The sequence below is a fragment of the Mytilus edulis genome, chromosome 8 (genome assembly GCF_963676685.1).
Source record: "Mytilus edulis chromosome 8, xbMytEdul2.2, whole genome shotgun sequence".
NCBI classification, from domain to species: domain Eukaryota; kingdom Metazoa; phylum Mollusca; class Bivalvia; order Mytilida; family Mytilidae; genus Mytilus; species Mytilus edulis.
In genome coordinates this window covers 78,110,258-78,123,192 of record NC_092351.1, presented here as the reverse complement: position 1 = coordinate 78,123,192, position 12,935 = coordinate 78,110,258, and the positions used below count along the sequence as shown (strand labels likewise).

Here is a 12,935-nt window from a genome sequence, read left to right as displayed (position 1 = left end):
CATAGAGCCAACGTTGGCCCATTGTATTAAAAACGAAATCCATGTTGGCACAACGTTGGTTCAACGTAGAAATATCTTTTCTTTTGTTGACACTACGTTGGTCCAACGTAGATATGTCTTATTTCTGTGTTGGCACTATTTTGGTCCAAGGTAGATATTTTTCATTTTTATGTTGACAATATGTTGGTTCATTGTATCAACCAAATCACAATGGATGCTGCATGAGGAGCTGGATTTGATAAATACTCCGGAGCACATGATATTTGATGGTTGTTTTTGTGTTCCAAACTGCCAAAGTTTAAGGTAGCAATTCTGTATTTGTGTATTACCTATTGTTACTGTCCTTGTTAGTTTTCCATTAATTTTGCCTCTTTAATTTCATTTATTGTGTGACACTAAGATATTTATTTGACAATGTTTGATGGATCGACCAGATAAACTCTGTATCATTTGGTCTCTTGTAAAGAGTTGTCTCATTAGCAATCATACCACATCTTCTTTTTTCATATCAATTTCATTTATTTCTTTAACAGCACAAATGACGTATGGCTTATGGTAAGTCGCTCATACAAATATTTTTTTATGAGATGTAATTTTAGTTGTAGTGGTTCCAGATCCAGATTGAAAATTAAATAATTCAGAAGATGAAACTTTATTTATCTTAAATTTTATATTATTGGTCCACGAGTATTGTTCTCCTCAATTTGAATTTAAACAGTGTCATTATAATTTATGTTATTCTTTCTTTCCTTTCTCTGTTTCTTGCCACCTTCTCTGCCAAGGCTAAACCTCAGTCAATCTTTAGCTGCATCCTCTATCTCCTTATCTCAGTGAAGTCTCTTTACAGCTACGTTTTTTTTTCTAGCCGACTCTGTAATAAAGTTATAAGTAAACTTGAACTGTGTATTTGCCTAATGCATGCGTGCGTAATCTCCCTAGTAGATATGTAATATAAATTAATGTATATTCTAAATATTTTAAACACTATTTAATACAAAATAAAATCTTAAATAACCAATCTTTTTTTTTCTTTTTTTAATGGTAATTTGTCTAATTCATTAGTATTAGAAGGATTTGTGGGTATAATTTGCCATAAAGAACTCATACAGTGTAATACTTACTTATTAAAACATCTTTAATGATCATACGGGAAAAAGCAGTCTTGTCCCCTCTTCCTAGTCAATTCAATTTCATGGCTATACAGTTTTCCAGGATTGTGCCCATAATCCTTCTTACACTCTGCTTTACCGTATCTCCTACAGAAGTACTCAGGTGTTTGATCTGCAACATAATTATATGATACTAGATTTAAACAAAATAAAAACAATTGAAAACAACAAGTAAGAGATAAACGTACCTACAGTTAATAATATGACATGTTTACATTGTTCTTGGTACTTTTCAAGCACAATCATTATAAAATATATGAGTTGAGAGAAAATACTGACACTTATGTAAACCATAAATTGACAAAATGTACATTGGCAGTTTAAGTGTGACGTACAGTGTTACGTGGAACAACCAACGTTATTACTCTATTTATTGCACTTGACTGGGCGGGGTTTAACGGATTCGCTCACAATAAACCAGTCCATCTATAGTTAGGTGTTTTAGGATAAACTCATCAATGAAGTGTCCAGTGATTGCCTGTACCAAGTCAGGAATATGACAGTTCTTGTCCATTCGTTTTTGATGCGTTTTGTTATTTGATTTTGCCATGTGATTATGGACTTTCCCAATTGATCTTCCTCTAAGTTCAGTATTTTTGTGATTTTACTTTTTTTTTGTAAATTCTTTTGATGACACTGATAGGTGATTAGAAATCAGTAATAATTATAACGGCAATCATTCTTATCACACACATCTTCAAATATACTGTCCCTATGCAAATTAAAACATAAGCTCCGCCCGATCAGTTAAAATAACATTGGTAATAGCTTATAATAGATTTTCAACATTGACCCAACACTGGCCCAGCATTGGCCCAACAAACTTTAACAAAATGTACAAATATAACTTTTCTGATCATTTTTCTTATCGTTGATATAGACCAAATTTCCCAGGGAATGGAGCAATAACTTAGACTACAGTAGCCCTAATACGATTCGGAAGGATATAGCAAAGCCATCAACCATTTCTGACCTAACATTGGGGCAACAATGGGCCAACGTTGGCATAGAAAAGTTGCCAACACCAACGGATGGTCTTGTAAATATCATCATACCAACGACAATTTGCCAACGTTGGGCCAATGTTGTGCTGCCAACACCAACAAATATCTAAGAATGTATAAGAATTCATCTCAACGGACCGACAATTTGCCAACGTTGGGCCAATGTTGTGCAGCCAACATCAACGTGCGACCAACGGACCGACAATTTGCCAACGTTGGCCAATGTTGTGCTGCCAACACCGTCGACCAACGGACCGACAATTTGGCAACGTTGGGCCACTGTTAGTCTGTTGACTGGGTATTTATAAAAACTTCAACAAACATTTCTTTTTAGGGTAAACATCATTCTGCAAACGAACAGATTGTGATTGATTCATTTCCCTTTGAATATCCTGTACTGTTACAAAAATACTTCTGATTCTTAAAAGAATGGGGAAAAAAACTTTAAGTACAAAATAATAATATTTCCTTCACACTTTCAAAATATCTATATATAATAAAACTGCTCTTTGTACGTTGATTTGTATCAACGGCCTGACAGTCTCAATCCATTTTCAAAGAATATATAAATGAAGTATCCAAGTTTGATCATAAAAACTAATACAAACAATACATAGTAACCTAGATTTACGAAATGGAGGAAATATGCTGTTGTTTTCTCCAGCAGACTGAAAATCATCTTACATATTGTTAAACTATCGTGCATTCAATAAAGATCTAGTGTTTGATACTAGTAAGTGTCGTCGGATATATGCTGAGTTTCCAAGTGAAGTAGTGTGCATATAAAACTTTCAAATGAAAAATATACATTTCAGTTGGAATGAAATCGATAGTTTACCCTATTGAAAATTGTTCCCTAGTAATAATAAAACAGAAAAGATATATATCGGACAAATGTATGTTACTTTACATAACTTGTCAAACCACCAAATTGCTTTATTTTGCCGTTTTCTGCACTTTGTTTGGGTTTTTATCTCGTTGTCACCTTACCCGTTTCCATTCTTGATTTTATAACATGTTTGTTGATTATAAATGCTTTAGCACAAAATGTATATGTTAAAGATATACATTATTTATATGATATCTTGATATATAGGAAAAGATGTGACATGGTTGCCAATGCAACAAATTTCCACCAGAAAACAAATGACATGAAAGTTTATACCTACATTGGTCACCATTATGCCTTCAACAATGAGAACACTCAAAAAAGCATTGCAAACAAAAAAGACCCCGAATGACCAATAATTGTGTTAAATTACGAATCTAACAGCTAACTTAAAAAAGACAACATTAAAAAGTATCTGTAGAGTTAAGTTGATGGTTCATTTGTAACAATAAATGAAGTAAGATAAATTGTTTCATATAGTAAAGGGGCATAAACTATTAAGATAAAAATATAAAATGTAAACCCACAATATTCCTGGAAAACATAACGTGATTGTTTAAAAAGAATTGAGATTACAATATATAAACTATGGTGGATATAATGCACTTGTTACATGATAATTATTTTTTAATCTACATAATGTGTTTGTTGACCAATCACAATACCAATCCATAACTATCGTTAAGTGACCTTTTATAAATCATTCATAAACGCATATTCAACAGAAGATGTCCATGTTATGAGTTCTCGTGCAGTTGTTTTTCTTGTTAAAGAACTGTGTTCGACCTTTAAACACAGTTTTTATTAATTGTTTGTTTTTGTCCTTTGAAACACATGTTAGTGCTGGCTACATATTCAATAACATCTGTGTCTTAATCATAGAATCACCCAGGCATCCCAATTTTCAATTAAATGATCTGACCCACACTTTTAGATTGTGAAATAATTGTAGTATGTAGCCACACAAGTTAGGTACTCTTTCATAATGTTATTTCTTGTAAAGTCGTAGAATATAAAAGCTGTAGGTGCGCACTGCTTAATCCATAGCTGTACTACTTAATTAAACTCCACGTATCCAGCATACCGCAATCCTGTTTACGATTGCAAAATGAAAAGTTGGCAGGTGAATACAACTTTCATTATTCTAGAAACTTTTCTGTCTCAATCCCATTTAGCTCTTGTAATGGTAATAGTTCCTGTTATAAAATACGAAACGGATTATAACAATGTGTATATGAAATTAAGTGTTTGGTGTGCTTCATTTTTTTTTATAAATAAAGCCGTTAGTTTTCTCGTTTGAATTGTTTTACATTGTCTTATCGGGGCCTTTTATAGCTGACTATGCGGTATGGGCTTTGCTCATTGTTGAAGGCCGTACGGTGACCTATAGTTGTTAATGTCTGTTTTGGTCTCTTGTGGACAGTTGTCTCATTGGCAAACATACCACATCTTCTTTTTTATATTATATTGAAAACCGAATCCATGTTTTGCCACCCATGCCTCAATGATATTTATGCAACACCTTATGCATCGTGTCATGGGCCTAAAATCATCCGCAAATTACAAAGAGGGGGGACTCACTGCAAAAGTGGATCATGCAGTGTGTTAGCAACATCAACTGATTGTGTTTTTATTACAATTTTTCAGATACGCAGTTCCATCTATTGTTAATTTCAGATATGCATAACCTAAAACATTTTAAAAGCATACCAATTCTTAACATTTTGCATGCTAATTTCGATTTTTATTTGAATCACGTTACAGATTTTTTAATAAATCAGCATATATAAAAACGCCATTTTATATCAGGCTGTTCATATGGATACGTCCATCCGATATATTTATTTATTGTTATATGTAGTTATTTGGAAGGAGAGTTGTCTCATTGGCACTCACACCACATCTTCCTATATCTATGTATACTGTATCTCAGATTAAGATTTTTTGATTTATAAATTTGCGTTTGTACACTTAAGTTCTTCCCGCAGCGGAATTCCACCCCCGCCACCTGAGACATCCTGCTAACACTCCCGGCACTGTGTCCAACTCCATAGACCACTCGACCAATTAAACGATATTTTTCACATATATCAAAACGGTATATTACATTAATGTAGAAAAGTCCTAGTACAAAGTCGATGTTACTAGTTTACACCACAACATATGCATGAAGAAGAAAAAGTAATCGACAAGGTGTGTAAATTAAGGTGGAAGACCTTAAAACCAGATTTGCGTTTATCAAAGTCAAGTTTTATCAATGTTTTTTAAGCATTTACATGAAACGGATTTTAGATAATCTATGTAGTGCAAGCAGCTTAGAATACGTAAATGAAAATGGAGGACATAAGCGTACCGATGATTTTAAGAGTTATTTCCCTTAACCTAGGTCTACCTTCTACATAAAGGATAAAAAAAACAATTGAAAATAAAAAACCTGTTACTCAGATGATCAAATGATTAATTGCATCATTGACAAAAATCGTACTCTATTGAATTTTTCGTCAAACATTTGGAACGCATGAAATGTGGTATGAGATTAGTATAAACTAGATACTATGATCAGCTAGCCTTTCTCGACTTGACACTTGCGTACTATTCAATTTCCATTTTTGACTCTACATAATAATTAAACAAACAACATGCACAAGTACAAATATACAAAAAGAATCAATAAAATTAAGAATAAAAATGGGTAATGTGTCAAAGAGACATTAACCCGACCATAGTGCAGACAACAGCCGAATGCGAACATGCACTTGGTCTTCAATGTTGCGAGAACACCCGCACCCAAAAGTGCCCTCCAGTGATAATGAACGTCATACTAAACTCCGCATTATACACAAGAAACTAAAATTATAAAGCATACAAGACTAACAAATGCCAGAAGCTCCTGACTTGGGACAGGCGCAAAATTGCGGCAGGGGTTAGATATATTTTTTGTGAGATCTAAACCCTCCCCCTATATCCCTAAACAATGTAGAAAAAAAACAAATGCGCAACAATACCCACAATAAAACTCAGTTTAAGAGAAGTCCGAGTCCGATGTCAGAATATGAAACTGGAAAAAAAAATGACAATGATACATAAATAACAACATACTGCTACTAGTTACTGACATGCCAGCTCCAGACATCACTTAAACTGACTGGAAGATTATGTCTTCATCATATGAATAGCAGGCATAGTCCCTCCTGTTAGGGGGTAGTATTATACCATTATGAAATATATGAGAAGAACATTACCTATTTCATGCCAACAACTTGTTTTAGAATAAATGGGGTTAATTCCGACGCAAGGATCCTACAAGTGAATCACTATCAAAGCCAAAATATGCAATCTTTAATGACCTGTTTAATAAGTCTGTTCAAAGGTTTTGTTAACTTTAGAGGTGAATACTGACATGTATGTGCTTTGTAAAGAATATTACCGTAAAAGATTGAATGTAAAACACCTGAACGTATAAGATGTCTGTATGTTGAGTTATATTTACTAATTATTTCATTATACCGATGATAAAATTCAGTTTTTACTAGTTTGTGATATCAAAAACCCTGGTGTTATAATTCTTCAGTAGTACATAAATTTATCTCGCTAAAATATAATGTGTTGTTACAAACACGAGCGAATCGTACAAGTTGAGATATATAAACACCATAAAATTGTGATAAGGGAGCGTCACCATTTAAAAATGGATACTTAACAATAGGAAATGAAAAATCATCTCGTTTTAAAAAAAATCTGTTTTAGGCTTCCCATTAATGATATAGATATGAAGATCGTGGAAGGGGAAGTGGTCACTGTTATTATTAACTGTATTTAAAGTAAGTTTAACAGGATAAATTTCTTTAGTATACATACTGGAGTCGTCATTATTAAGAGCCAATATATCATCCAAATATCTAAGAGTATTGTTAAATTTTTGTATCAAATGTTGTTTCGATGGGTCTTTGCTGATTTAAGTCATAAAATGTAACGCATACCAATCCGCAATAAGTGGTGCACAGTAAGTCCCCATTAGAATTCCAATAACTAGACGACATACAGAATATTCAAAGCGAACAAAAATGGTATCATGAAAATATTCAAGCGCAGATATATATTCAAAGCATGTCCTATTGACGTAGTTATTTTCTACACATATATCAGCAAAGTTCAGTAACTGTACATTATGAAATAACTCGCGTAACAAAGTAAGTTTTGAACGGTCTCTGATGAGGTCGTTTGCTTTGCATTTTTTTTTTCATGAATTGATCATAAGTGTCTAAATAATTTTATTTATTGTCATTGATGAGTTTTAATTTTAACGATTTGTTTAATCTAGGCTTCGGTCATTTAGATTCATTTCGTTTTCCTCATGTGAAATTAGTCAAAATAATTATGACGTCTTCAAAGGCTATTATATTTTTTTTTCTTTCGACGCCTTACATCGACGTCATAACGCCAAACTCAGATTCAGTTGGAATTTCAGAGGGAATTTACTGTTTTATTTAAATGTTAAGCTGATTTCTCCTCAAGATGCTTCATTTAAGGAGTATAAAATATATTTTTGTACCAAACTCGGTAAAATTTGCCTTCTATGATTATTTTATGGCTAAATTGGGTCTTCAAGATGAGGGCAAACTATGCTCTCAAAGTCCATCCGAAAATGGTGGTTTCAGCATTATGACGTCGATGTAAGGCGTCAAAGAAAACAATATAATAGGCTTTCAAGAAGTCATAAATATTTTCAAATTATTGCAAATTTCATTACCTGCTTTGGATTGATTGTTGATATAGATGCAATAAGTGTAAATTTTCGTGCATCACAGGCTATAATGATTCTACTTAGAACACAATGAAATAACACCAATGCTACGATCCCGGGAATAACAAGGAGGATTCTATAACTTCTCTTTTCTTCCAAATCTAAAATGTAAAAACGTATCCAACTAAGACCAATGTGTCATAAATTTGATTTAATAATGTCATACTACTATGCAAAACAGTAAATATCTAATATTTGTTTTCTATTAAACGAACCATAACAGGCTGGTAGAGCACTTTTATTTCCAACTGAAATCCTCTCATTGTTCAAACTGCATTGTACGTCTAAGTATCCATCACATAACTCTACTTGATAAGGGCTTAAAAATAATATGCTCACATTGTAGAAATAGCCATCTCTTTCACTTTTTGTTGATGTTGGTGTTTTTAAGATGTTGGTTTTCTACAAGAGTTACAAGAAAAGGATAACAGATAACTCAACTGAAAAATGGCATCTAGTTAATAAGATTCAATCTAATCTTTTCAAAAGCAATTATGATAAAACATGCTATAGACAAAAATTAAATTGTCTTTAAGGTAGATTTTTGTATGTTATTATATCTCACTTTATTGTAATAAATCATTTTGATTTTATTGATTATATGTATGCATCCAAAATTATGACTGTACCTTTCTATTTTCTTTAGTTGATTTTGTAACTTACATTATGAAATACTTGGCAATGTGGTATTGGAAAGATCCGCGCAAAGTTTATTCTTAGAAGCGTTCTTGATGATAAACTCCATGAAATGGAAACATCATGTTCGCTCGGCACAACTATAAATAGAACGGTAAGATATATAGATTTCAATGTAAAACACATTCACATACGCATTTGTAAGATGATATGTTTTAATATAATTATAGAAAATTTATTATTGTCTGAAATAACACTGTGTCAATTAAAAATAATCCAGTATATCTTATGTTGTTCTTTATATACCTGCAATACATAATGAATATTAAGCAGTCACTCAACGTTGTGTAATTGAAAGGAAAATTTTCTCAACGGTGAAATTGTCGTTAATTTTAAACATTATTGTTTAACAAGTTGTTGTCATAACAAGCCATTTTTCTGCCTTTAAGCTTTTTGAAATTGGAAACTAAATTTTGAAAGGGGTTTTAACTTTTTATTTTATTTTATGGCCTCTACTACTATTGGTCATTTACCTGAAACATTCAATACATCAGGGTCTAGTTTGGAATCAAATGAAAATATGTCTGATATGCAAGTATATGACACACCAAAATCATTTTCATTAATGTTCATAATTGTCAAAAATGAACCTCCGCTTACAGAATATTCTGCGTACTTAGATCTGTAAAATCCTAAACCATGATGGACAATTACGTCTGATTTCTTCATCCACGTAACTTTATTTCCGGGAAAAGATGTTGTGTTACAGAAAAGTGTAACGTTTCCTCCAGAAGTGATTTGTAAGTCTTTAATTTCCCAGAAGACTGCAACGAGATTAAAAACAAAATTACACAATTTGTCTGCAACTAACTGCATTGTAATTCTAGGTAGCAGCCAGTAATTATGTAAGGCCAAACAAATCTGTATAAGTTCTTTTTTTTTAATAAATTAATACGAATCGTCTTACAACAATTATCATGAATATTTTTTTTTGTGATATTTTGATAAGCACTGCTGCTCCAATAATTCACTCCCATATAGCAACACGGTTTTCACAATATGATCATATATTATACATGATATGACCGCGATTTTATTGTAGGTTTATATAAATCAAACATTTAAAAATAGTCTATCATATTATCATATAGTCATCATGTTATGTTTTATAAGACTAAATTAGTTTTAATTTTACCTTTATGAGATGATATCCCCCAACTCCCCACAAAACAGATCATAAATAAACTCCTGATCATGTAATACTCTGTCACAGATATCTTGTTAATATGAAAGAAATATTATGTTGTAAATGTAAACGGATATTCATCGTTAACCAATTTTTACAACTATTCATTTAACCATTGTTCCAATATTTATATACAAATGTATTTTAAATGTGTTGGGAAATACCACATATCAACAAAAATCAATGTTGTGTTAATGCGTCATATATAATGTATATTTCGTAATGACTGTCCAATAGAATTTATCTTAAATTTAGTATGCTTGATGTTCGGAACAATTAACAGGAATACCCTTGAGTAACTTCTGTTTTCGCAACGTCCCTTTTTCGTGTTATTGATATGTAAGAGGTTATTTGCACTTTGCCAAATAAATTGCATAAATGTTCATTTAATTTGACTGAATTCGTTGTCAACTATACTAGTCAGCTATACTAATCATTATTTCCTTATGATCAAATTATATATAAGCGTACAATATTCGAAACATCACACATACAAAAAAAAAGAATTTTGATCGACCCCATTTACTATTCTAACATAAATATATATTTGAATGTCGCTTAAAAGATATTGAAAATTATCACAATATTTTGAAATAAGTTGGCGGATGTGTTTCCTAATATATATATAGGTTTTTTGTCGGTCTATTTATATCGAGAATAAACCGATTTGAATATTTTTTGTTTGAATTTATTTATCAGAAATGGCAAAACACTTGTCTTGGAATTACTTAAACAAAGAATGTTACCTTCATGCGCCCACCACATGCGTAACAACATGAGAAATACGATGGGTGTCACATTTGGGGCAGGATCTGCTTCCCCTTCCGTAGCACCTGAAATCATCCCCAGTTTTTGGTGGGGTCCGTGTTGTTTTTGTACCCCTATTTGTGACATTATGTTCATGCATCATTGTCAATATAATGAAATTAAATGTGACTGTCGTACAAGTGAGTGGTTTAGCGCTATAAAACCAGGTACAATCCACCATTTTCTACATTTGAAAATGCCTGTACCAAGTCAGGAATATGACAATAGTTTTCCACTCATTTGATGTGTTTTATCATTTGATTTTGCCATTTGATTAGGGACTGACCGTTTTGAATTTTCTTCGGAGTTCAGTAATTTTGTGATTTAACTTTTTTTTGGACGACATATAATGTTGCGTTAGTCATTCTCATAATATAGGTATTAAGTCTTGCATGTCTGGATGATGATACTTGTGTTGGTAAGAGTTCTCAAAAACTCATTATATTGGCGTACGTTTCGATTTCAAAACGACGTTTCGACTTGACCTTCGGCTTCCGATTTAAGTGTTCAAACGGTACGATTTTTGTCGTAAGCAGGTGCATGCATAGGTAAAATTCAAATGAAAATCGAATGGAAAATCGAATCGTCTTGTATGCACCTTAGTGTATGACTCCAAATTTGAATCAGGAATCTTTATCCTGCTTTTGTTTAATTCCGATTTACTGAAGTCTTGGGTCTAAAGTTTTGGCTTTGCTTGTGTTGAAATAATTTGTGTAGAGATATAACTAAACACTCCTAGACTATACCAAAGGGTCAAAATGTTTTTCCAGATACCATACGGAATATGATATATGAATACAAAAATTACCAGATATGTAGTATCTCTACACATTGTCGATAAAACAATATATGTTTTGAAAGACGAATGCCCATTTGTTGATGATATTTTTGGAAAATCGTTGTAAAATGTGTGTGATGTTGGATTTCACACAATGTTGTTATATAATATGCTCTGTGTGTTCGTATAGATCTTTAATTCTTCAAAACTGTCAGGATTAGTGAGAAAAAGAGCTCTCTTGCCCGAGTATGCGTGGGCGTTCTGTTCAAAACAACGTATTAACGTATACTATGTCTACTACACTGTCGACGATTTGGATTTTAAGTACATCTTGGTTGTGTTCTCACATTCTTGACAACTTTTTCATAAAAGATGTGAGTGTTACTGCTTATTTTGGAATATATCCATTTCACTAGTATAGACAACGTATTTAAAAGGAGAGGGCTCTCATAACCAATCAGGAAAAAAAGTTTATCAAAATGTGCGTATTACACGTACACACGAATATATGTATTCTCAAGCTGATAGCTAAATTAGGTTTTGATTTAAATGTATAACAGTTACATCCTTATGTGATTTCCTAGAATATTATCAATATAATGATATAATATCAAAAAATACAAAATACAAAGTTCATGATCATGATAATGTTTTATGTTGTTTTTCCTGTCAGAATGAAGGTATGAGTTCCCTTTGTGTTTTTCAAAATATTTTCATTTCTAAATGTTAAAGAATAATTAGCATGTGTTGTATTATGATTGAAAGAAACTAAACAAATATAAACCGGAAATATAATTAATACTGATGAATTATTATTCTATTTAAAAACAAAACTACAACTATAAGCTTGGTGAAAATACCCATTACCTTTACACTGTGGAAGGTTTGGGCATTAGCAAACATTCGTAACCCAGCCATAATTACGATGAGTCTGTCCCAAGTCAGGAAGTTTATTGTATGTATTTGAAAATCATGTTTATATTGCAAATATTATATCTATGCTGAAAAAAGTTACCAGTAACTTTCAATATAACACGACTATGACAAGTGTAATCATGGCCGGATCCAGCCATTTATGATAAAAGGGATTCCAACCGAGGATAAAAAAACTTTTATCTATCTGCCTTTCGAATCTGTGTTGATCCCTTCTATAGAAAAGCAACATCAGCAAACCGGATATATCGATTCAAAATATATATACAGAAGGATCCAAATCCAATTGATACTAGTCTTATGTTTGTTTTGAATCTTTGTTTCGCAATACAGACAGTAAAGTCTGGAACCGACTCCCGCGGAGGATTTTCGGATCCACATGTTACCTTCCCACTGTTTGCAATCTTGCATAATTCCTGCCCTGGAAAATACGGACTTTACTTCAAGTCAGATACATGTATATAGCCGTTTATCGTCTACGTGCATTCACAAAATATTATAATTATGCCCTCTAATATTATTTGTAAATGCACTTAGACGATTAACGGGCTATACTATATCTGATCTGTAGTCAAGACTCTATGCTCCGGATTCGAATCTCTATACCAATTATGAATCAGACACATATGTTTCAAATGTTGATTTAAATAATATCGTTCTATTGTATGC

At 32.3% G+C, this 12,935-nt stretch overlaps 1 protein-coding gene across 2 annotated transcripts; it reads right to left on the bottom strand.

The window, feature by feature from the left end:
• Positions 1-633: 633 nt before the first annotated feature.
• LOC139486327 (uncharacterized) lies at positions 634-9,865 on the bottom strand. Of its 2 annotated transcripts, XM_071271198.1 has the most exons (7): positions 9,698-9,846; positions 9,036-9,326; positions 8,530-8,642; positions 8,082-8,268; positions 7,813-7,967; positions 1,122-4,258; positions 634-871 (listed from the first exon to the last, which is right to left on the bottom strand). In XM_071271198.1, the coding sequence occupies exons 1-6, from the start codon at positions 9,756-9,758 to the stop codon at positions 4,202-4,204; spliced, it is 864 nt and encodes a 287-aa protein (XP_071127299.1). In that variant the 5' UTR covers positions 9,759-9,846; the 3' UTR covers positions 634-871; positions 1,122-4,201. The 2 variants fall into 2 exon arrangements, 1 of the variants encoding a protein (XP_071127299.1); XR_011655545.1 differs by having other exon boundaries at positions 7,813-8,268; positions 9,163-9,326; positions 9,698-9,865.
• Between the last annotated feature and the right edge of the window lie 3,070 nt (positions 9,866-12,935).

Excerpts from the sequence above, each read along its gene's own strand:
- LOC139486327 (XM_071271198.1), bottom strand. The coding sequence starts at position 9,758 with ATGATCAGGAGTTTATTTATGATCTGTTTTGTGGGGAGTTGGGGGATA. Across the intron at positions 8,643-9,035 it reads TGATGTATTGAATGTTTCAG|TTGTGCCGAGCGAACATGAT; the intron begins GTAAATGACCAA and ends TTCTATTTATAG. Across the intron at positions 7,968-8,081 it reads TGCTCTACCAGCCTGTTATG|ATTTGGAAGAAAAGAGAAGT; the intron begins GTTCGTTTAATA and ends TTTACATTTTAG.